The 26,647-nt window shown below is 45.7% G+C and overlaps 1 protein-coding gene across 1 annotated transcript in view; it reads right to left on the bottom strand.

The window, feature by feature from the left end:
* Positions 1-17,270, bottom strand: part of megf11 (multiple EGF-like-domains 11) — a gene marked incomplete at its 3' end in the record, with an annotated part of 75,393 nt that extends 58,123 nt beyond the window's left edge. Inside the window, exons 1-4 of the mRNA XM_084453036.1 lie at positions 17,194-17,270; positions 15,512-15,613; positions 14,552-14,652; positions 8,349-8,441 (exon numbers count right to left, since the gene is read on the bottom strand). Coding sequence (XP_084309162.1) covers positions 8,349-8,441; positions 14,552-14,612 — 154 coding nt within the window. The 5' untranslated portion in view covers positions 14,613-14,652; positions 15,512-15,613; positions 17,194-17,270. The remainder of the gene's footprint in view (positions 1-8,348; positions 8,442-14,551; positions 14,653-15,511; positions 15,614-17,193) is intronic.
* Between the last annotated feature and the right edge of the window lie 9,377 nt (positions 17,271-26,647).

Genomic DNA, 26,647 nt, shown 5'->3' with positions numbered 1-26,647 from the left:
GAATCCTCTGTTTCTCTCTCCCTTTAAGAGTGTGATAGTGACCGATACTGGGTTGACCAGTTTAAGCACCGATACTGCTGCCATCATGATAACCATTGCCATAACAATCATCCTCACCAGCTCTTAAACTCAAAATGTTAATGTGCATTTGCTTAACTATGAAAAGTTACACCCAGGTGGTGAAGTATACAGTGCAGGTTTAAGAGTAATCTCTACTGCCCGCTCGTGCTGGTGTATAACAGTATTGGTGATTCCTGGTTGGTCTAAATCTCATGCTACGAACAGACACACACAGACACATGTCATGTACTATATAGAAGAGGCTGTGTCATGCCAAATAGTGTCCCGTTGCCCAAATGTGTCTGGAGTAATGTAATTGGACTTGTTGCTATACCAACGTGGTGTGCTAGCATTCCTGACATTCCTGATTAGCGTTCACATGTTTTCTTTATCTCAGAATCCCCATTGATTACTGAGCTAGCTTAAAAATGCATCTGAAGTTCCTGTATGTAGTACTGTAGCTAAATATGTCTTAGTTACAACAAGATTAAGCTAGTAAGGCGTAATAAAAAAATTTTTTGTGTTAATATTTTTGTTTTGGGTTTGTTATTTCCTAGACACACATGTGGAGGCGGAGACAGAACTGTACGTATTTAAAGAAAAGCATTCATTATTACTTGGTCCTCTCAGCGGTCCAGAACATGTACCAATCCATCTTGAAGGGGAGCGCACGACAGAGAGCACATGCTCATATTATATAGTTGCTATCAAAACCGGACAACACCCCTATTACTACACAATAACAAGTAGTTCTGTGGCTCCATATTACATTAATCACTTACAGTATCAATCATCTTGAATTAATACACAACAGTGTTAATATTTGTGGTATTTATTCAGTTTGGGGAAACCCTCAATCCACCAGCGTAACTAGGTTGTCAGAGGCCCCGGGGCAAATATATTTTTGTCTGAAGCCGGACATGCTTTCCTCATGCCTGCTCTCTAGTGCCGCTGTGCAGCTGTATTGATGACTCCTGATTGGTCTTAATCGCATGCTACGAACGGACAGACACACACACGGCCACCATGTCAATACAGTAGGAAGCGGCTGCACTGCTTAAAAATACACAGACGTGTTGCATGCTCACTGCAGCACACACACACCCATACTGTACACCACACACACACACACACCCATACTGTACACCACACACACACACACACACACACACACACACACACAGACACACACACACACACACACAGAACCTTGGGCATTTTTCCAGAGTTAATGGTGCAGAGGACTCTTGGGGAACAATGAATCCTGCTTAATGGAATGGTGAGAAAATCTTCAGAGCTGTTCAAAGTCAACGTGTGCTGGTGTGCTGTGATTAACAAAGAAGGAGATGAAGCTGGGATGAAAACGTGTGGGAAAGTGTGTGTGTTCACCTGCACAGAATACGAGAGCATGCTTTGTGGGAAGCATTCATTTAAAGTTTTAAGTTCCATCTTCATTTGTTAAACAGGTACATTGTACATCAATACAATTTTGCTTTTGCTTTTTGCCAAGCCGCCTTTGTAAATAATAACTTAAATAAAGGTTCAATAAAAAAAATAAAAAATAAAAATACCTGTTTGACTGTGTAGCTTTTCCCTGCTGCTCTCCCCATCAGTTAAGGATGACGCCAGAGAGGATGAGGTCAGTTCAGGATGAGGCCAGTTAAGGGATGAGGTCGGTTGAGGATGAGGTTCGAAGTACGTGTACGCATACGTATGATGGCTGCTGCACGTATCCTGCGTTCGTTTGGTGCGTCATCTGTGCGCGTCTCCCTAGGCCTTGAGTGTGCGCATACACAAGGTGCAATACTGACAGAAACCCCTGGGGGCAGTATACCAAATATCCCCTGACATTCTGCGAGATGGAAACAGGAAACAGGAAAACAGAAAACAGGAAACGGCAAAGAAGTAGTAGTACACTAGTGGTGAATTTGAATTTTGAAGAGAAGTTATGTGAGCTAGTCCGCAATTACACACATCTGTAGTATGAATGCAAAGAAAGTTTAGCTGTGGCTGAGCTGCCTCCTAGTGGACAAAGCGTTTAAGCTGGCCTGTCTCCTAGTGGACAAAGCTTTTAAACTGGCCATATAGCTTTTAAACTGACCTGTCTCCTAGTGGACAGAGCTTTTAAACTGACCTGTCTCCCAATGGACAGAGCGTTTAAACTGACCTGTCTCCTTGTGGACAGAGCTTTTAAATCGACCTGTCTCCTAGTGGACATACTGTAGCTTTTAAACAGACCTGTCTCCTAGTGGACATAGCTTTTAAACTGACCTGTCTCCTAGTGGACAGAGCTTTTAAATTGACTTGTATCCTAGTGGACATATTGTAGCTTTTAAACTGACCTGTCTCCTAGATCACATAGCCTTTAAACTGACCTGTCTCCTAGTGGACATACTGTAGCTTTTAAACTGACTTGTCTCCTAGAGGACATAGCCTTTAAGCTGACCTGTCTCCTAGTGGACATACTGTAGCTTTTAAACTGACCTGTCTCCTAGTGAACAGAACTTTTAAACTGACCTGTCTCCTAGTGGACAGAGCTTTTAAACTGACCTGTCTCCTAGTGGACATAGCTTCTAAACTGACTTGTCTCCTAGTGGACAGAGCTTTTAAACATCCATTTAGACATAAAGTCCACAGTGGAGTATGTGAACAATGCTGCTTGAGTAGCATCTGCATACCTAACAGACACACATGTAGGAAACTGGAGTATGTTGACTTCATTAACAACACCGTCACGTACGTACAGTACAAGGCAGTATATATACCCAGTCAATGCTCCAATATCCAGGCTGCAATGCTCTCTGGGAGTACTCTCTTTCTCTCTCTCACACACACACATACACACACACACACATACACACACACACACACACACATTAACACTCACTGACAATTCTGAGAGACATACCGATTTTATACAATTCCTGACCTCTTGAGGAAGAGTGCTTTGCTGCTTTGATCCATCAAAGTGAAGGAAGCAGTCATGGTTGAGCGCATTATGGGATGGCAGCAGTACAAAGCTTTGATAACAAGACAGTAACGGCTACTGTACAATGTGTAACTCCGTTTCCCCAGTCTGTAGTAACCTGGACATGCTTACGTTAACATAGAAGGTAATGACTGACTGATGCAAGCACATTCACACACACACACACACACACACACACACACACACACACACACACACACACACACACACACACACACACACAAACTCATGTAGCTCCTACTGTATGTGACTTGTGAGATCAGAATAGCTGAGCTGTGAGAGGAATGGACAGAGTACTGAGTGTGGAGGAGATGAAGAGAGAGAACAGAGAGGAGCCTGGAGAGACATTCTGAAAAGAGCTCCCATTATCATGGTGCTCAGGCAGTCTCTGGCACCTCGACTGTTGAGCTTGTCCACATGCTGACGTTGGACTGGGATCACACCATCTGTTTCAGGTGTATGGCTGATCACTGATATGTGTATGAAAAGACCTGTGTGCCTGAGGAGGCCATGTTGGTGCATCTGACCCCACACACACCCACAATACAACAACAACACCGTGATGATCATGGAGATTTGATTACAACCAGCATCACGCCAATGGACACGATCGGGTGAACAATCGGAAGGAAGTCACGGAGGCGCGGGGTGGAGAGGTGGGCACAGCGCGACCGCAGCAGGTCATAGTCCTGAGAGTCCAAAACACGCATTTGTCAGTTACTTCCGTCGACTAAAGCAATTACCATGAATTAGAGTAAACGATATCCTTGTTCTGTCAGTGTGGAGCTGTGTATCCCATGAACACAAACTCAAACACGGTAATCCATCAATTATCTATAGAGTCCAGAGATCCATGACTGTTAATTAACATGCATCACAGAGGAGTAGGTTACCTCATGGTCCACAGATGACCAACCACACATTAGATTAGCCTATTAGCTCTGATAAATTCCTCCTTGGGACACAGAGGACAGCTTCTGGTTTGCGATGCTGAACCACTCCTCAGACTCTGCAGGCACTTATCTCTTAAAGGGGCATTGATTACAGAATCTCCGGACGACTGGGCAAACATTCATACCGCAAATAAGAAAGAGACACCTTTGTAAGAGGAAAAGTACCAAAAACCATCACATTAAAGCTCATTTCTTACACTGAGGACTGGGGTTAAACATACCATTTATCTAACCAAGGCACATTAAATCAATGATATCGCTTCACTGCACCTCATATACCTCAGCTATGGCAGTTTGGCTAAATATATCCATCTTTATCATTCCCTTCCTGTGAAAGCGATTATTAATGTAGCATATAGGTCTTGCGGAGTGACAGTCAGGCCATTATCACAGGTGATTAAATCATGAGAAGAATGAGGAAGGCAAGAAAAGATATTCTATTTCAACGGAGGGTTCAGCTCTGCTGTAGTCGGCCGTAGAGGTAGGATGGGCGCTGGGCTCCGTATGGGTCCACCGTGTCCTTGAGGTGACACTCCCAGCCTCCCCAGGGCCTCCCGCATGTCAGAGGTCAGGTCTGCTCTCGCTGGGTCTCTCTCCTCAGGCAGGCAAGAGCAGAAGCATGTCCTCAGGCTACAGCAGGTGGACACCAGCAGGTGAAAATAGATGATTATGTCCTTAGCTCTACAATACTGTACCCACTTCCTTACTCTTGACCTCTCTCTCTCTACACTTTTCTCTCTCAATTTGTAACTAGCCAGACCAACTCTTTCTACTCCCCAACTGACCCACATACAGTACCAGGTCCCTTGGCGGGGGGGCTGCTCCAGAAACACCGTCCAAGTCTTTGATCTGGTACCAGACCGTCAGCTGAAAGGCTGTCACTTCAACTTCGGGCCGCTTAGTAACGCGCGGCAGCTCTCGACTCACACATCATCTGTCCCATGACCAGCTCACCCTCTCCTCCTATGGCTGCTACAGGGGGACCTGGGGTTTATCGGAACGTGAACAGACACCGAACTAAACTCCTTGATAATAGCAGTGGACATCCTCTGAGCTTCGTAAACCAAGGGCGTGATTGCGTTAAGCTGAATTGGTGTTTACTGCGTTTGTCTCTAAGCCATCAGTGCCCTAATGTAATGACTGAATTCACTTCCATCAAAACCACTAATGCTCCACTCACCTATCACACAGGGAGAAGACACAATTTACAGTGAAAGAAAAAAACAAAAAAACGTGCAGCACCATTTATGTGACGGAAAAGGGGGCAGATTTAATTAAAAAATTGGCACACATTCTTCATTTCTACAGATGAAAGCTCATAAATGAAAAAGCCTGGACCTGTGCCTGGTATGGAAATGTGAAGTTATGAATAATGCCTCTGTCTCAATCATCACGTCTGTTTTAATAAGGCGGATTAGCCCGGCACCTGCGTGGCGGAATGCAGCTGGATGGCTGCACTCCTAACGTGCCATGGGGAGTGTGCTCCAGGCATCCCTGGGGGGCTGTGAACCTCACACCCTCCCCGCCGGCGAAGCCTTGGACCCCCACCATTCAGCGGGAGTGAGCGCTATAGCAAACAGTTCAGCCTTCAGTCATTTACGCCCATGAATCCACCTCCAGGGGGCCGTCACTGCGGCGCGACAGGACTGATTTACATGCGGCCAGTAATCAGGGAATGGCTCTCTTGCTAATTAAAAGATCTATACAACAACACAGATATGTTCTCAGCCATCGGTCCTCACTGCTAAATTCACCTTGTGAAGGCGGTTAAGTGTTTGGCAGAGCAGTTGGAGTCGAGGGTCAAATGTAAACCCTAACCCTAACTGTTTGTTTTCTGCCCTAAAGTGGGAAAGCAATGTTCTGAGCTATGTAGACTGACAAACGATGCTAGCTGAGGTCGGTGGGGTCGTGGACGGCCCCGACCCTGAACCTCACCTGGCAATTTACTTTCCTCACCTCCCCCTCCACACATAAATATTACAGCAGAGTCAATACCTCCATCCTCTCTCTGTCTGCATCCACCTATTACAGCAGAGTCAATACCTCCATCCCCTCTCTGTCTGCATCCACCTATTACAGCAGAGTCAATACCTCCATCCCCTCTCTGTCTGCATCCACCTATTACAGCAGAGTCAATACCTCCATCCCCTCTCTGTCTGCATCCGCTATTACAGCAGAGTCAATACCTTCATCCCCTCTCTGTCTGCATCCACCTATTACAGCAGAGTCAATACCTCCATCCCCTCTCTGTCTGCATCCACCGACAGTCCAGCGTTTAGCTGATTAGGCCTACAGAATAGATATGCCGAAATCCCACCCACCTGACCCTGGACGAGTTCCCCTCAGGAGAACGAGGTAGCCCCGGTGAACGGAGACGCCGGGTGGACACACAGAGGGCCATGCGTTTCAAGCTTGGCATTGGCCCCTGCCTCTGCACAAGTCGAAGGCCTAATCATGATTAAGACCATAACAGAGATCAAGTGCTCAGCGAGAGGAGGAGGCAGCCGGCCATCCGTCCACTGTATTCATCAAGCAAATCACTTCCACTTCCAGCAGATGAAAATACACATTCATTCAATAGTGACTCACCAGTTGGGTTTATTGATGTTTCTGAGAACCAATAAGCTGTACAGGGGTAGGGGTGTGTGTGTGTGTGTGTGTGTGTGTGTGTGTGTGTGTGTGTGTGTGTGTGTGTGTGTGTGTGTGTGTGTGTGTGTGTGTGTGTGTATATGTGTGTAGGGGCAGCTGGGGCTCAAGAGATAGAGTGGGTCATCCAGTAACCACTGCAATGGAAAATTCTGTGTAATTAGACATTATTTGAATTCATTTGACATACTAGACCTTGGTTAGATCTCTTTAACAGTGTCTGCTGTTTAGGCCACAGAACTGGCCTCTCATACCTTGGCTAGAGAAAGAATGCTATGTACTTTATAATCTTGTGTTTTTGTAGAACTGTCTCTGCTCTCGCCCCAGCCTTACCAGTCTCTCTATCGACAAAACAGGATTCTAGCTGGACTCGGGGGTGGGAGGCGAGGGCTGGGAATCGGCCCAGATACCAAGGTTGTTTTTCATTGTATAAATGTTGACTGTAACCACAGATCTGGGTCACCATTTCTGGCAGACTGTGTGCATGAAGCAACTGAGATTTGACGGTCCCCTTCTCGAGACGGGTTATTGGGGGTGTTTGCATGTTAATATGCTGTTTGTATGTATTGAATGTGGCTACTGTGCTGCTTGCCTGCTTGCATGTAATACACATTGTTAAACTTATAATGTTTGCATTGAATCTCTCCTGAACAATGCTCTGTGACAGAAATTTCCACAACACCACAGGATCGGTGGTTCAATTCCCGGCTCCTCCTGTCCACATGTGTTCTTAAGCAAGACAGTGATCCCTAAATTGCTCCCAATGAGTAGCCTAGCACCTTGCATGGCAGCTGCCACCACCATTGGTGTGTGAATGGATGTATGAGAGGCCATTGTAGAGCGCTTTGTCCGTTAAAGGGGTAGTGTGCTATTTTGGACATTTAGCCCTATTTGTGGTCTGTCTACCATGAACCTGAAACATAGAGACCATAATTTCACTGATCGTTCCAATATTGAGCTAACTGCAGTTTTTCTGCAGGCTCTCACTGGGCTACAATGGAAGTCAATGGAGAATATGTAAATGCGTTGGAAAACTATGATGAATGTGCTTTTCTGAGATGGGAAGCACAGGATGTAATCTTCCCAGTCTCAGTATGCTCTCCTGTGAAATGTATCGCTATCTGAATATGTTTAGGTGTTTGGCATGACTTGCACATAATCCTCCATGGGAGCAGTGAAAACAATTGCCAGGGGAATGCTTATGTCCAAGCCATGCCAAACATGTAAAAACATTGGTAAGATTACACCCTATGCTTCCTGTCTCGGAAAATCACATGTATCATAGTTATTCCAACGCATTTACATATGCCCCATTGACTTCCATTGTAGCCCAGTGAGAGCCTGCAGAAAAACTGCAGCTAGCTCAATATTGGAACGATCAGTGAAATTATGGTCTCTGTGTCTCAGGTTCATGGTTGACAGAACATAAATAGAGCCAAATGTCCAAAATAGCACACTACCCCTTTAAGGTAGAAAGGCGCTATATACGGTAAGTGCAGTCCATTCATCATTTACCATTTACAGCGGGAAGGTGAACGACAGTGAATAGTGTACCTTCGAGCATCACTATGTCTATTCCAAATGGACTAACTGACCATGAGGTCCACGTTAGGGGGAGCAAGCACACTGAACTGGACACTGTTGATGGGTCTAATAATGGTGAAATGATGTTAGAAGGGTCAAAGGTTAAGTGCACTCACCACTGGAGCAGTCCAGTCCTCCCCAGCCTGGCTCACACTGACACGTGTCAGGAGACACACAACGACCGTGGGCACACTCCTCAGTGCAAAGAGCTGGGACACACACACACACACACACACACACACACACAACAGCATTAAACCACCAATAAACTGCATAATGGAAACAGGGAGAAAGCTAAAAGGGAATTGGCTGTAAAACTGAACACTCAATACCTCTGGAATTACTATCAGGGGACCCAATCTTTGGCATGGCTGTCATATTTACCACCCATCCCTCCGCACTAAATGATTGTTTAAGAGATTGAGTCCTTGGTCAACATCTCAGCTTTTCATTGAGCCTGGCTCTATTCAGGCAAGCTGGTGTCAGCAGCAGTGCCCGTCGTAGAAGGAACAAGCTGAAAATCCCTGCTAATTTAATCAGCCGGCGCTGTGTCATAGAGATGTGTTAGTGTAGCAGGGCCTAGCTACTGCACTGTGTGCACAAAGTGTGCCGTTTTCTTGATCGCTCACATCGAGCAACACGACGGCGCATTGACCGGCCGGACATTAGTATTCCTGTCAGGGAACTCCCTCCTCCTTCTGGAGTTGAAGTGAGGGTTCAGCTGGGTAATGAAGTCACCTACATGGGGGTTTTGCCACTGTGCCAGTTTTTGCATGGCTAAAAAGGAAAAGTACATAAAAAATAGACACTTAATATGAATGACGCTGAGGCAGCCAAGGTCATTCGGCCAGCACGGTTGAAACCGACAGGCTCTTTCTTATCTGGGGAAGGAAGCCTTCAGGCCAGAGCAGCTGGAACAATAGTCTCTGATATAAATCAGAGCTGTGTGTCCACCAGTGGAGAGGATACTCACACCAGGGGCAGCAGGGCAGATACTGCCGTCCCGCATACTGACCTGAGCCACGGCAGCCAAGTCTGCCCATTTCTGTTTGACTCGGACATTTGGTTTGTTTGGCTCTTTTTGTATGTTTTTTAGACGACAATAAGTGCCGGGGTTCCGGTGTTCTGCAGAAAAGAGCGGACGCCTATCAGTGCTGTCTGGTTCGCTGAGTGGTCAGCAGGCCCTTGGACAGAGCTGCTAATGATTATCACTCAATCAGGCTTCGATTGGGATCCACAGCCAGGAGCAGGGCCAAAGGGGGGGAGGAGAGAGAGATCCCCAAACATCCACAGACCAGGGCTCAGCGCAGAAATGCACTCTGGGCAAAAACAGTGAATCCGAGATCCAAAGAGAGATAGAGCAGGGAAGATCTCACAGCGGCGGTAAACTTGGCATCAAACAGTCCAATTACAGTAAGCCAGAGAAAAACAGGAGAGAAAACTTTCCATTTTGTGCTGACGCAGAAGTCAAATCGACAACCTGTAATCAATGTGACTACAATGTGGAGTATTCAAAGATGAGCAGAATTTAATGTCACCGTGATGAGATTATTTAGTTTAGTTTCAATCAGCAATTTCTGGTCAGCAAGAACAAGGAAATGCAAATGTGTCACATCTTTAGAAATATGGAAATTGCGTTGTGAACATGGGGCGGAGGAAGTATACCTACTCCTGAGATCTGATATTGTAGGATGGTATAATAAAGTGGAAAATAGGTCTTTTCATTTTAATTGAAATGTGCGATTCAGTCTCTTTACCACGTCTATAGAGTCTTTCATCTGGATAAAAGGCTAATCCAACCCATTATCCAGATATTTTATAAGAACAGTAACAATGAGGCTAATTGGTGATTTTCATGCAGTGTTAATCATTTAATATCTCTTAAAATGTCCACTAAAGAAGATCGTTTTATGAACTATTCTAATTAGGTTCTCTCCCTCGTCCTGTGGTGTGGGGGCCATGCAGCAGTGAGGTAAAAGCCTTTTAAAAAAAAAAGTAAAAAAAAAAATGTCCCTCTGTACAATGCTGTTTAAGACACTGTGGAGAGAAAATCACAGGGAACAAGGAATTGTAGTCAAAGGTTTAATAATCAATCATGAACCAGATGCCCAAAGCACACACAGTGTCAAACAAGAACCTCCAGCAGTTTCTTCATCCATCTGCTGTATCACAAATATGATTTCACTGGGAACCTTTCTTTGAGGAGTTAAAAAAAAAGAGGCAACAAAGCCTAAATGAAAAATAAATCAAAGCCATAAAATCCCTTTCTAGAGAAAAATCTAATCTTCTCCATCATTAAAATCTAAATGTGAAATGAACTAATATTTCTACCTTGAACTTTATCAAACCCGCTTCAACTAATTCCACAGCATGAATCAACTGCTCATCCTTTCTTCAGCATGTTAATATTGCATCAGTCACCAGGCGAGGCCGCGGGAGGCTCCAGCCCTGATGTGAATCACACCAGAGGAATTGGGGGCGCGGAGATGCCTGTCCTCTTCACTCATTAGCTGCTTTCTCTGACTTCTTGGCAGGTTGTTAGAATTATATTCATTAGAGAGAAATCCCTTCCTCAAACAAGAACGTATTGTACAGACAGTACAGTACACACACGACTACTCTACCTGGAATGCTTGCTCAGGGCGAAGCCTGAAACACAGAGGACTCATGAAGAAATCTCCCTATTGCGCATTATCTCTAAGAACTGAATAGGTGCACTACTGTAAGTACCACTTAATGAGGGCACTGAGCTGTAGGAATCCGAAGCGAGCGCTGTGGATCAACACCTAATGTACAGTATGTAATGCAAGTGCCTTTTAATTCCCTCTTTTGTTCCTGCATGCTAAACATCCATGGCAGAACAAATCTCTTAATCCTGCTGGTGAGAGGTCTGGGATTAAAGCAGACGAACACTTTGCAAAGACAGCAGAAAGCACAAATGCCCGCTCAGCTTTATCACCTCCCTATCCCCCCCTTGACCCAGAGGAAGAGAGAGGAGAGCAACGATAGACTCACTACATCTTGCTCCACTAGCCCCTATAGCCCAGAAATAACCGTGAGCAAGGCTTCAGACAGAGGAGGACGGTTTCAGATGGAGGAGGAGAGTTTCAGATGGAGGAGGACAGTTTCAGATGGAGGAGGACAGTTTCAGACAGAGGAGGAGAGTTTCAGATGGAGGAGGAGAGTTTCCGATGGAGGAGGAGGGTTTCAGATGGAGGAGGAGGGTTTCAGATGGAGGAGGAGGGTTTCAGATGGAGGAGGAGGGTTTCAGATGGAGGAGGAGAGTTTCAGATGGAGGAGGAGGGTTTCAGATGGAGGAGGAGAGTTTCAGATGGAGGAGGACAGTTTCAGATGGAGGAGGACAGTTTCAGACAGAGGAGGAGAGTTTCAGATGGAGGAGGAGAGTTTCAGACAGAGGAGGAAGGTTTCAGACAGAGGAGGAAGGTTTCAGATGGAGGAGGAGGGTTTCAGATGGAGGAGGGTTTCAGACGGAGGAGGAGAGTTTCAGATGGAGGAGGAGAGTTTCCGATGGAGGAGGAGAGTTTCAGATGGAGGAGGAGAGTTTCAGATGGAGGAGGAGGGTTTCAGATGGAGGAGGAGGGTTTCAGATGGAGGAGGAGGGTTTCAGATGGAGGAGGAGAGTTTCAGATGGAGGAGGAGGGTTTCAGATGGAGGAGGAGAGTTTCAGACTGTGGAGGAGGGTTTCAGACGTTGGAGGAGAGTTTCAGATGGAGGAGGAGGGTTTCAGATGGAGGAGGAGGGTTTCTACAGACAGTGGGGGAGGCTAAATGAAGGACTTCTCTTAAAGTACATGAACCTGGTAGAGGTAAAGTACTGTACATGGACCTGGACTCACACAAGCTCATGAACAAATAGTTACACAGAGCTTCCATTGCATAATGAATACAATATTGATCAGTCTACCATCCCCATCCCTCTCCTGGACCCCAAGATAATCACATCAGCTCTAATTCCACATTGGCAAGGCCCCCTTGATCTCACATGGCCCTCAGGCTAGGAAAACGTGGACAAGGACAAGCATACATTATTGCTTACTTACTGCACATACTGTAATAGTTCAGGCAGCTGGTGTAAGGTCTAGGGAAATAAAAGTAAGCATATAATGTATCTAGAGAGAATAAAACATGAGACACTGAGAATATGAGAGACAAATCTCAGAAGCAACACTCGGCTCTGACTTCATTTGGTTGAAATGTAGAATATTCACTTTGATGAGCAGAAATAAAAATCAGACAATTAATGGAGCCATAAAAATTACAATGTACTGTATGGTAGTAATCAGCATATTGCTAGACCCCAATTTCTGTGGCTTCTGTTCTTTTTGTTATTGAATTCTGGTGTGGTGTGAATCGCTATGCTTCCTCAGACCGTAACTAAGGCCCACTCGGGTCGTTAATTTTTCTCATTGTTATAGGTTCAGCTAAACTGCTATGACTGAAAAACCAAACTGGAGAGCAGTTGACAGAGGGAAAACAGCTACAATGTGGAGAAGGATGCAAAATACTTAAAAAAAATATATTTATCATGTGGAGTCTGGGTTGCCTCAAGGGACTGTCCTGTCTTTCCTGTTCACACTCTACACCTCAGACTTCAGATACAACCCGGATTTGTGCCACCTGCAGAACTAGGCTACTCGCATGATTCTGCTATTGTCAGATGTGTAAGAGGACAGGAGGAGGAATACAGAGTCTTGTGGAGAGATTTGTTAGGTAGTGTGAGCTGAATCACCTGCAGCTCAACATGGGGAAGACCAAGGAGTTGGTGGTTGACTACAGAAGGAAGAAGGCTCCGCTGACTTTTTCCATCCAGGGGGTTGATGTTGACGAGGCACCTGGAGTGCACCTGCACAACAGGCTGAATGAGCAGGAAATACTGAGGTCATTTATAAGAGGGGACAGAGTAGACTCTACTTCCTGAGGAGGCTCAAGTCCTTCGATGTGAACATGTTCTATCAGTCTGTTGTAGCGAATGCCATCTTCTTCATGGTGGTGTGCTGGGACAGCAGCATCAAAGCAGCAAACACTAACAGGATGGACAAGCTGTTCAGGAGGGTGGGCTCTGTACTGGGGGTCAGCCTGGCTCGTACTGGGGGTCAGCCTGGCTCTGTACTGAGGGTCAGCCTGGCTCTGTACTGGGGGTCAGCCTGGCTCTGTCCTGGGGGTCAGCCTGGCTCTGTCCTGGGGGTCAGCCTGTCTCTGTCCTGGGGGTCAGCCTGGCTCTGTCCTGGGGGTCAGCCTGGCTCTGTCCTGGGGGTCAGCCTGTCTCTGTCCTGGGGGTCAGCCTGGCTCTGTCCTGGGGGTCAGCCTGGACTCGTTGACCGTAGTGGCAGAGAGACAAATTACATACACAAGACCTTGAAGAGAATTTTTTATTGGCCACGCGGCAAGTACACACCAGCACACGCGTGAGTAAGCGGTGACATGGAACACCGAATACATGCATTTTTTTCAGCGGTCGCCAATGGAATTTCACCCATCCAAGCTGTCCTCCAGGGGCAGCCAGGAGCAATGGGCAGCCTCATCGGTCTTGCCCAGGAACCAAGTCCACTGAATGCTGGCCAAACTGAGGGCCATCATGGACAATGTTTACCACCCTCTTCATGACACTCTGGTCAGGCAGATCTGATCCTGCCACGGTGCTCTACGGAGCGCTCCCTAGGTCCTTGCTACCAGCCGCCATCAGACTGTTCAACGCATCCCCTGACTGGCTGGACACCATAGACGTGAGTCCTTGACTGGCTGGACACTATGGACCAGTACCTGGTCAGTCCATTGTCTTGCCAGGACAGTCAGTAATATTAATTATTAGTTAGTGAGTTATTGAGTTAGTGAGTTCATTAGTTTGTTAGTTTGTTAGTTCGTTAGTTAGTTACCTTCATTGATTTTTTGTTGTTGTTGTACTTTTTGTACATTAAGGAGTCTCTGTACATTTTGCATACTCTATTCTGTATATTCTGTATATTGTGCCTTATATTATATTTGCCTTTTTGTACTGCCTCTTATCGTACATTTCAGTTTCCACTGTGCCTTCAGTGATGTTTTGTATTGTATTATTGTGTGTATTTTTGCTTTCTGCAACAAAATAATTTCACTATCTATCTATCTATCTATCTATCTATCTGTCTGTCTATCTGTCTATCTGTCTGTCTGTCTGTCTGTCTGTCTGTCTGTCTGTCTGTCTGTCTGTCTGTCTGTCTATGTGAAATGGTGTTAAATGAATAGATTTCAAGGATAAATTCCAAGACATTGTGAGTACAGAATATCAATGGGAGGACAGCAGGTTGTACAAGGATACTCACGAACACACAAGTCTCCGCTCTCAAAGTAGCCAGGGCAACACTGGGAGCGGCGCCTGTACATGGTCCTCACCCCCCGCCGGTACGCTGTCTTGTAGCTGATCCTGGACGACAGACAGGGCAGAGTGTGAGAGACAGACCCACGGGGCAGAGTGTGAGAGACAGACACGGGGGAGACCGTGAGAGACAGACGTGGGGGAGAGTGTGAGAGACAGACCCACAGGGCAGAGCGTGAGAGACAGACGTGGGGGAGAGTGTGAGAGACAGACCCACGGGGCAGAGCGTGAGAGACAGACGTGGGGGAGAGCGTGAGAGACAGACATGGGGGAGAGCGTGAGAGACAGACACGAGGGGGAGCGTGAGAGACAGACACGAGGGGGAGCGTGAGAGACAGACACGAGGGGGAGCGTGAGAGACAGACACGAGGGGGAGCGTGAGAGAGAGACGCGAGGGGGAACGTGAGAGACAGACGTGGGGGAGACCGTGAGAGACAGACACGAGGGAAAGCTTGAGAGACAGACGCTGGGGAGAGCGTGAGAGATGGGTCTAGAGAAAGTGACCTTTCCTGAAGGGCAGGTAAATCTTCTGCTGGTAGCCTCTCTGTCCTCCCTAATCATGCTACAATGACAAAGCCGATCAAAAATCAAGTAAAACTCTGTCTTCCTCTGCTGAAGGACACCTGCAGTGACTCCCGTCTGTGTGCTTAACTTCTGGCTGAAATGTTGACGATAAACCGTAGTGCAGTAATTAAAACTGATGCACCTTGTGATGATGACGGTTAGCAAGCCACTCAGACGCAGTTTGCTTCCAGCTCACTGTCAGCTACATTAGATAGAATGAGGGCCTCTGGGACGTTTAGCTACGTCCGCACCAGGTTGGGTTTTAACATGAGGAAATAGGAAAGGCAAGCTGATGGGGAGGTGATGAAGATGAGGACAGATGGTGGGACGGTCGTGTGCTCACCTGTGCCTGGTGCATTTGAACCAGTTGAGAATGTCAGTGCACCGGGTGTAGTATATCTGGTCAAACGGGTGGGCAAAGGACTCCTGGACGGTCACAGCATAGCTACAGGAAACAGCAACAACCACTTATCTTTGAGAAAGCACAAAGTTCTGGAGAGGCCTGGGTCACACTCATAAAAGAGAGGTCTCTTTCAAAAAGTTATTTTCATGCTTATTTTTTATTCCTGGACGCACAGAGGAGCAACACACAAACGTTTGGGCAGCTAGGTCTTCATCAGTGTGTATACAAACACAGCTAAGCGTTCAAAAGTAGTATTCCAACTCAAGTCCTCCACATGCCCGCTGGATCCTATCCCAACCGATTTTTTCTAAACTATTTTTGACTTTGTGTCTTATGACATTCTAGGCATTGTTAAACATTATATTAGAGATTACAGGGATAGCTAACACAGGGATACCACTTCTGTAACTATTTGTGCACTGTTCTGTTAGCCATGTCTCTCTTAGGAAGTATTTAGCCCATGTTTACTGCTCTGTATATGTTCTTGGCCAATAGACAAACATTTTCCAGGAGCTTGCTCGATCGTCTCGTTGAGAGAGGTCAGGGAAGAATTTGCTCTCTGTAAGGCGCATTGTGTTGCCTCTGTGTGTGAAATGTGCTATACAAATAAAGTTGTATTTGATTTAATTGATTTGACTTCATTAGTGTGTGTGCAGACTGCTAGGTCTTTAGGTGTATAGGTGTCTATACACACAGCTCGGCCTTCATCAGTGTGGATACATAATGAAGCTATGTTTTAATACATAATTTAGCTTGGATACATACTGAAGGCCTAGCTGCGTCCAGGAATAAAAATAAGCATGAAAATAACTTTTTGAAAGAGACCTCTCTTTTTTGAGAGCGACCCAGACCTCTCCTCCAAGTATATTTCCCTTTGGGTTACACGCACCATTTTTATGAGTGCAATGGTAACTATTTTCTCAAAATACAAAGTTCAGGAATAAGGTAGATCTCATACTTGTTTATACTCATGATATATTGATTAGCATTACATCATTATTATCAACAAAGCTGTTGAGGATATCTGTAAACATATCTGTCAATCATATTCAAATCCGCTCTTGGTTAGTCCGGTGATATTGAAAATCTTGGATCTTGTTTTTGTGCAGGTCCAAAAAGACTTGCCAATGTTTTTTGGTTTTTTTTTACATACTTTTCACCACTAAGCCATAACAAATTTCCCACCAGTGAATTCATTTCTGGGCAACAAGGTGGCATTAGAGATCCCCAAGTCCCCTCACCCTGTCAGGCAGAACTCTAGCCATACATCAGCTTCGCCTCCTCCCCTCTGCATGGGGCTAAAGCAATTATTCCTGCTTATTTTTCATAAGTGACACCAACCTGCACCAATATTAATTATTCAGGCAATATGGCTGTGTTGATTGATTAGGATGAGAGTGCCCTGCTCGATCCGCCAGCATGTTTCATCTCCTCCCTCGCCTCCGGGCTCGTCTTGAGCTACGGAGATCAATACTGTCCCACTGACGCTGTGAATGCATCTGGGTTTTTGGGCTCTGCGTCTCGCGTCTTAAGTCTTAGGATTTGCCCTGTAGAGTTGAGATCCCAGGAGTCCTGATGTTCAGCTTGGGGTGCTGATAAGGAAGGTGCTGTGATGTGCTCACCTCTCCCAGTGGCTGCAGACGTTGGGGTCGTCTGGGTTGAGGCCGCAGACACTGGCGGTTAGCCCCAGGACCGTCAACAGAGCTAGCACCGGCGGCGCACCAACTGCAGCCCCCATAGCGCTCCCTGGGGGAGAGAAGAGGAAGGTGTTCTAACGCTGGTTTCAAGCCGCAGTGTAAAACACACGTCTAAGGTTGTAGAACAATTATTTCAGACTCGGCCTTATTTCGCCCCCCTGCAAGTGGGAGACTCGCCCGGAGCAAATGTGATCTTCTGAGGAAGTGCTAAGTAGAGGGAACGCTGTTGTGTGACAGTGACAGAGGAGCACACACAGACCAATTCGTTTATGTTGCCAGGTCATTCAATTAGACACATGGTACGACAGTGACAGATGCCGTACATGTAAAAGTCCAACCTCTGCAGAATGCTATGAAGGATGAGTGAATGACATGCGACCCAGGGTTTATCTTCTATTCATGCAAAGGGTATCCACATATGACTGGTGTAAGCAGAGTGTATGTACTGAACTGACTAGATTCACACAGCCTAGTGAATGATTCTGAAGAATGGACAAACCACTACACTAGATTATGGTAATCACAAGCACACCTCTCCAGGCCACTTTATCACTTCTTTCTAAAAAAAAAAGAAGGAAAAAAAAGTGTGTGTGTGTGGTGTGTGTGTGTGTGTGTGTGTGTGTGTGTGTGTGTGTGTGTGTGTGTGTGTGTGTGTGTGTGTGTGTGTGTGTGTGTGTGTGCCTGTGTCTGTGTGTGTCTGTGCTTTGTGGTTATGCATGTTCTAAAGGGATCTGTTCAATGTGGCTGAGTGGCTGTATCCAATAACAGCCTTGCACATGTTCAACTAATCCTTTGCATTGAGAAGTGAGTGTAGTTCATTCACATGTGAAGGAAAATCAATGGGGCCTTCACTTTCTCTAAGTGCCAGTCCATTCAAGCAGGCAGAGGTTAGAGTCATGTTCACTTTCATAACAGGACGATTAATCAAGACACACACTTGCTCCATAAGCACCCGCTTTCATATTCAACCACTTCTATGAAACAATCCTGTTACATAGGTACATACATGATGGATGAGAACATTTACCACTCCCACATCCCACATGGTCACTAGTCTAGTTACAAGTCATTTAAATGAATGGCTTTTAAGAGAATAAGACTTGATGACATATCGATGACTTTTTTTCAGGTTCTTGAACCGCGCAGAACATGACAGCAAACGGTAACATTGTCAATAATCCTTAATCAATTTAGAGGTTAGTCGAAGATTACACTGATATGTTTTGTTTTATTTTTTATCACTGTCAAAAGAGCGGTTGATTACTGCAGTAGATTTTTATAATTTTCTTGGGAAACATGTTGTTGGCATGTACTAGTGCTTAAGTATAGAGTTGGCTACTGTATAGATATACTAGTTAGAGGCAGATGGCCTGTAACTTACCTAATCCCACAGTCTGTTATCCCTGGGTGTCTCTGGGGACTCTCTGAGGTCCAGTCTGGACAGACACACGTCGCTTCCGAACGATGAACACACAAGCCAGGGCAGGTTAGAGGTCTTGGATCTGTGGGAGAACTTTTTTTTTAAAGATCTTAAAATCACACACACACACACACACACACACACACACACACACACTCAAAGATATGCATGTCCAGTCACTCACAGCAAGCCAAGCACCAACACAACTGGCAAATATAAAGATCACACCAAACCAAGCACAAACACAAATTCAAACACACACACACACACACACACACACTAGGGATGAGACGGTATGGATTTTTGCATTACGGTACGGTATCTAGTTACACGGTACGGTTTACGGTATTTCACGGTATACGGCTTTTCACCTCCCCAACACACATAAAAAAAACAAGTATTTTACTTTGAAGGAACTACAGTGCAACACATGATGGAAAATACACACTATTGTAATTAAGATCAGTTTATTAATAGCAAGCGTATATTAAATTACAAAATTAACTGTTGCAAGTAACTTGAAATGTGAAGTTTCAGCAGCGCATTATTGTGTAATACCGTAAACGTAATACCGTAAACACAGGGAATGTCACGGTTCTAATACCGTGGACATTTTATACCGGTTCACAGTTTTACGGTATACCGTCTCATCCCTAACACACACACTCAAAGATCTGCAGCCCAGTCTCTCACACCAAGCATAAGCACAAATACTAGAACTAACAAACATAAAGGCTATCAGTTCACGATTGGCCAGTGAAGCCTGTGCTCTCTCCAGTCTCCCTCTCCAGCCCCTCCCACTGTACATAACCACTGAGATAAAAGCCTACATTAACTGAAGAGGTCCTCATATGATGGCCACTTCCCCCATTGTCAGCCCCACTAACAGCTTCTCAACAACACAACGAGAACTGAAACATTAATGAAACACACAGGAGCAACACAGCGTTACATCATGTTCGTCGCTCGTCTCATTACAAAGCTCTTAATCATTCCAGAGGGTCAGAGTTCACCTTTGGGACCGTCTGGGCCTGTCTGTGATGAATCCAAATGAAAACAGAATCGTAACAAAAGGAAGGTTGTTTTTTATTCCTCTCTGAATAAATAATTCATCATGTTTGCTTCAGATGTAAAGCTGTTGCTGGCATGCTGGGTGTAGGGACAGAGCCCTGGAGCCAGCACTGCCTCTTGGACAGCTTGATTCAGTGAGCTCAAGTGTCGGGGTTCGTTCTGTGTTTATGCTAATAGGAGATACGAATGTGGAAAAAGTATCACCAAATAGGGAGCAATAATGGAATAGTGAACCTGGCGTATTGAATACTGAGTATTATTTGTCTGATTTCTGATTTAAGTATTGGATTAACGTTTTGTTTCCATTTGCCAACAGAACAAAGGGATATTTACTGTGGTAGTGATGTCATTACATTGGTAGTGATGTCATTACTGTGGTAGTGATGTCATTACTGTGTTAGTGATGTCATTACTGCGGTAGTGATGACATTACTGTGCATTTCTGTCATTTCTGTTGGCGTATGCTTCTGTTTTCACAGTTTGAGTACTGAGGCAAAAGCAATGGAAAAAGGAAGCGTTTCACCTCTGGCAGTGTTACATCAGCCAGCCACTGCTCACTGCTCGTTCCAGATCCAGAGTGCGTAAACAGAGTACAATCAGACAAAACTCTGGTCGATACGCCGCTGATTACTAAGAGCTTTTTTCTGTCTCCACCCTGTGTCTGTCCAGCATCCACAGAAACAATGTGTTTCTTTGACTTCAATATAGCCTGGACTTCGCCTCGCCTCGACACCAAACAAAGTGTTCTTGAAAAACGCGCTCGCTCCCCACAAGTTACAACCCATTTCATTACTCGAGGGCCGTGAGGGCACCAAGCCTTTTCACACCTTACAGGTGTTACTGACACCCACCAATAGGAAACCCCTCTCTGAGCAATGCATTTTTCCAACACAACAGACAGCAGCCCGTTGCGTTAGAGCACAGTCTGTGAAGTCTGCTGAAATCTTACAGGTTTACATCCTCTACACTCCGACGCCCAGGGGGGTATTCATGTTAAGACACCTGTCTGCAGAGGACCAAGGACCCCACAGAGCCGCAGACCCCTCTGTCCCTCAATCAGAAGAGGCATCTGCATGATTAAGGCCACGTGTCGCCGACGTGTGACTTATTAGAGTTTAATGCAATTAACCAGCTAGGCCCCTGGGTCCCCAGCATCTGCCGTCTACTTTGAGTGATGCCCTCTGCAGCAGTCCCTACACCACCCCCCCCCCCCACACACACACACACACACACACACTCAGCTGGCAGCAGCTGTCACCATGCCCCCCCCCCCCCCCCCCACACCCTCACCTGGTTGCATCACCATCAACCCCCGCAGATTCATTTATTCATGCCATTGGTTTCCTGTTGCTCCAGTCAATGTACTAGTGTATGACAGAGAATAATCTGGAATTGAGATTATCCACAGCTTTGAATTTAACTTTTAAAAGCCATAAAAACACCATAAAAGCGTGAACCAGTTTTGCAGAATCTGATTGTGACAGGAAGCATCTAACATTAGATAAACTAGTGCACAGTGCTCATAGGAACTGTGTGGTATATTGATCTATCAATCTATCTGTGGTTAAATCCATACTCTGTGGGGCTGCAAAGCACCCAAAACTGAAGAAAATCTGTTTCAACACCTGAACAATCTACTAATCTACTAACTAATAATCTGACTGTAGGTAAGATGTAGCTTTAAGATTTATGCACAGTGCCCGTGGAGCCATGGTGGTCTGTGGATCGATCGATCAATTGATCTATGTATCTATCTAAAACTGACATTTTCTCGGGTCTGATCCATGGCAGGGCTCTACCTCTATTAGGCTTCGCTCAAAGTTTTGTTCTGGATGTGCGGACATGTTTGGTATTACTGCGTCCGTTACATCGAGACCTTTCTGACAGTCTGAACCGCCTGTCTCTGTGACCTTCCCACGCTGCGATATTGCCATTTAAATACCGCACAGCACCCTCTGGCGGCTAGCCGCTGAAGTTTATGGTCAACCCGACCACTGTCCACTCACTTGACCATCTGTTCTCTGAATTTAGAGGAGAGTTGATGATAGAATATGATAAAAGGCAGTTTTGGAGATATTAGATATGTGCTTATGGGAGTTAAGGTCTGTATCCAAAATCACACAACATCCAAAAAACAGAGTTTTTTCATGCTTACACGGTTTTACCAAAAGGGGGGTTAATAAAGAGGGAATCTGGTGCCTTGGGACCTACTAAAAGAATTTGTTTGGTTCTCATTTAGCTGTTTAAGGTTTTTGGCCATCCAATGTCTAATATCAGCAATGCATTGGATGAGGTCATTCACTGGACTAAGGTTGTTGGCAGAAACAGTTATGTAGGCTGTAACTGTTTTGCTAAGTTTGTCTCCTCCACTCTGCCAACTCCAGCGCTGTCACAGTGTGGATGAAGTGTGGAGACAGGTCTGGCTATGTGAGACTATAGCCTGGAATACCAGTGGGCATCCATTATCAGCTGTTTAGTTACAGTAGACCTCCCTATATGGTGTCACAGTATGTACATTATTGTGTCACTTCAATCCTTCACATACTGCTTATTGTTTCACATACAGTAAGTAGGTTTGATTCCCGCTTGAGACGATGTCGGCACTGGGGATGCTCTGCCCATGTTGGCCAGGGACCCAGGTGGGGTATCTCCCGGTCCTTTCTGTGCCCCATGTTCGCAAGAGGTTCCTCCCAAGAACCCAATGCGAAAAACACGCAAAAGAACAGATGCTCTTCAGTGCAGACCCTGACCAGCACCTGGACTAAGCACTTGGAGCGCCAGTAATGAGGCTGCCCACTGCTCCTGGCTGCCCCTGGAGGAGGACAGCTTGGATGGCAGAAATGCCAGGACATTTCAGTGACCGCTGAAACACATGTTTGTTAGTTGTGTGTTCTGTGTCACCAATCTATGCCACCAGCCAATAAAATGACCTCTGCGGTCTTGTGTAGACTGTCATGCAAGTTCTACATTCAAATGGAGTCTTTCTATTTAATTCTCGTCAAAATAGAGCCTAGAAGATCCTTCTCCTTCTTAAACCCAGTTTGTAATAATCACTGTTGAAAGCTGGACAGATGATGCAGCCATATCTGCAGTGATTTAAAGGTTGCAGGTTAACAATGCAGCACACTGGGCCTAAATGAGCAACAGAAAGAGAGAGAGAGCCCAGCGCTGACCCTCTCTGTCTGCTGCTGCTTCAGGGGTGTCCGACTCATTACGAGTCATGGCTCATTAGTGAGGATAGGGTGTGCTTAATCACAGACACCTCTGGCTACCCTGCTGGACCTGTCTATGAGCGGAGGGGGCTGGGTTCAGCTGGCTGGCTGGGCAGTTGGAAGGCTTTTACATGGAAGACTCAACGTCTCCATTTTCTAATCTGGTTCCCAGCATGACATTTAATTAGTCCACAGCACAGTGGCAGGATAACATTCTACAGATATACAGGATAACAACAACAGACCTATAGTGTTTTACAAAACCGTGTTTGCTGAAGCAAACCAACAGCGACAGCACACAACCTATTCTCCATGGCAGTGTCCCCCGCCGCCGCGCCATTTCAGCCTACCTGAGGTGGCGGAGACACCTGGCAGCGCCATTTAACGGGAGCTTAATTCCGGCCACATGGTTTATTCATGCAGCGACCCCGCTGATCATCGCGGCCCTCATAAATCACAGCGCGGCATGGCTGGATGTTCACCAGCTCGGGCAGGACCCACTAATCTCAACGCCATCTTTCATCTGAATAACCTTGCCTCTCCGCAGGCCCATGTCAGACACTGCGGGCTCTACACTCTTCCGTTATTCATTTAACTAAGACCCTCCCTGGCCCCCTGTCACGTCTCTAAAACCCCATACTTCCACTCTCCACTCCACCCACTATACTGACCAGACACCGGCCCCTCGGTGACTCCACTCTCCCACTACACTGACCAGGCACTGGCCCCTCGAACACCGGCCAAATGTTAAGATCCATTTCAATGATTCTTGCAAGGAACAGAGGGAACACAGGATATCTCTGGAGAGACCTGAACAATTAATAAGAGACATTAACAATTAGTAGAAATATGGAAACGAATCGTGAAATGGACGAGCGGTGAGGTAACGGTAATATCAAAGCAGCATCTCAGTCCTTTGAGTGGAACTCAGCCACTCTGTCATAATTCTGGTGTTGTGATTCTCTGTAAATCAGACATAATTACAAGAGTTTTCAGTTAATTAGGTGATGTTTCTGTGCAGTACAACAGGTGAAGGTCCTGAAGTGAACGACAGGTGTTACTGGCTTTACCGCATCTAAGCATAAACTAATTAGTGAAACAGCTGATTTAATTTGTGCAAAATAACAAAGTACCCGAATCTAAATCTGCAAATGGGATTGGAATAGTCGGTAAACCTCACCCTAGGTGTTTAATAACAAACTCAAGACGACACATTGGCAGGCCTCAGAAAGACAGCAGCCTCTCCCAGCTCTGAGCCCTCGTTGGGGCCTCACGCTGCTTGGCCTAAATTTGTCTCCTCCATGCTGCCGAGCAACGGCTCCATAGGGCTCATCATCCACAGTCCTCACACAGACAATTAGCCACCCTGTGACGACCAGCGTGATGGGAGGAGAAGGAACGGCTGCTGGAGATCAGTTGAACAAATTAGAACAAGCATGTGGTGTGCTGTGTTGAACGGAGAAAGTGTGTGTGTGTGTGTGTGTGTGTGTGTGTGTGTGTGTGTGTGTGTGTGTGTGTGTGTGTGTGTGTGTGTGTGTGTGTGTGTGTGTGTGTGTGTGTGTGTGTGTGTGTGTGTGTGTGTGTGTGTAGCCCAAAGAACCTTCTGTTCACTAAAGCCTCCAACTGGGATCGATCTAGAGGGAGAAGAAGATTTCACTGAACTGTTCAGTTCATCTGGTGGTTCGGTCAAGGCATTTGCACATTCACACAGCGATGAAGCAGCCATTACACCACGGCTGTTTACTTGAAAGTTCAAGGCCAAAGTCTGCATAAATATAGCAGGGACGGACATTATCAGAGGTAGAGAACAACGACTGGGTAATAGGATAAGATGGAAGGGAGAAGGGGAGAGAGAGAAAGAGACAGAGCGAGAGAGAGAGAGAGAGAGACAGAGAGAGAGAGAGAGAGAGAGAGAGAGTAAGGAATAAGGGAGGCAAGCAGAGTACTCTCCACCATGAAATGCTGAAACAACAACATGGCTGCCAGGGCAATTTTACACACCAACAGTTTCACACCTCACCCACCGGCCTTCCAACTCTCAACCTTGTGTCTTTCTTGTGTCTTCATTTATTTAGTGTCAGCGAGCGCAGATGTGAGAAGCAGAGCAGGGGGAGTAACTCGTCTCAAATGTCGAGGGGTAAGCGGCGTGTGAAGCACATGAAAGAGGAGAAAAACCCCAGGATTTGTATCTTGACAGGCTTATATCTGGACAGGCTTATATCTGGACAGGCTTTATATCTGGACAGGCTTATATCTGGACCGGCTTATATCTGGACAGGCTTATATCTGGACAGGCTTTATATCTGGGCAGGTTTATATCTGGGCAGGTTTATATCTGGGCAGGTTTATATCTGGACAGGCTTTATATCTGGGCAGGCTTTATACTGTATATCTGGACAGGCTTTATATCTGGACAGGCCTATATCTGGACAGGCTTTATACTGTATATCTGGACAGGCTCATATTTGGACAGGCTTATATCTGGACAGGCCTATATCTGGACAGGCTTTATACTGTATATCTGGACAGGCTCATATTTGGACAGGCTTATATCTGGACAGGCTTATATCTGGACAGGCTTTATATCTATACAGGCTTTATATCTGGACGGGTTTATATCTGGACAGGCTTTATATCTAGACAGGCTTTATACTGTATATCTGGACAGATTTATATCTGGACAGGCTTATATCTGGACAGGCTTTATATCTAGACAGGCTTTATACTGTATATCTGGACAGGCTTTATATCTAGACAGGATTTATATCTGGATACGCTTTATATCTGGACAGGCTTATATCTGGACAGGTTTATATCTGAACAGGCTTTATATCTGGACAGGCTTGATATCTGGACAGGCTTTATATCTCGACAGGCTTTATATCTGGACAGGCTTTATATCTGGACAGGCTTTATATATAGACAGACTTTATATCTAGACAGGCTTTTCAGCTTTCTGTCTTACATATATATTTAATCAATGGTTTCAGATTATTATGCAATTGCTAGGCAGATGAATAAGCAAAAAGTTATCCTCCACAGTTATGCTTGAATGCCAATATCCTTTGCTAATTTGGGTATTGTATCCACTTAGACTGCATGCACATGAGGCAGGTTCAGAGGAAGACCACTGTAGCAGGGTACACTTGTCTCATTAGGCTGATTCCCAGTGGCAATACATTCCCAAAACAACTACGTACTTCCAAATATTAACTCCTTGTTCCCCGAAGCAGACTAGAAGCAGACCCCTCCCTCTATATTGGTGGATGGTAGATTTACTCATTCCTGTGGTGTAGAACTGAAAATATGCTCTGGACGTATGATCCTTCGGGCTGTCATGTTACCAAGGGATTTCGATTTTGTGGAATATCTGCTTCACTGACCCTGTTCACATTAAAGATGTATGCCCAATAGCTGCGACCTTTTGAATGTCCTTCAGAGCGATTGGCCAAAGTCTCCCTAATCACATTGACAGTATAAATTAAAGAGAACAAAAGACAGGAGGGGACTTGACTCCAAGCACTCTGCCTGGCGTGGGGCTCACACAGAGCATGTTAATTCCCTTTACTGAAACGTGTATGACGCAGGAAGATAAAAGCTTTACAACTTCAACCATACAGTACAGTACTGGGCTGAGTTTCCCAGAGGCATCGTAGCGCTACGTTCATCGTAAGAT

This window comes from Borostomias antarcticus, assembly GCF_949987555.1.
Source record: "Borostomias antarcticus genome assembly, chromosome: 18".
Taxonomy (NCBI): Eukaryota; Metazoa; Chordata; class Actinopteri; order Stomiiformes; family Stomiidae; genus Borostomias; species Borostomias antarcticus.
This window is presented reverse-complemented; position numbering and strand designations above follow the sequence as displayed.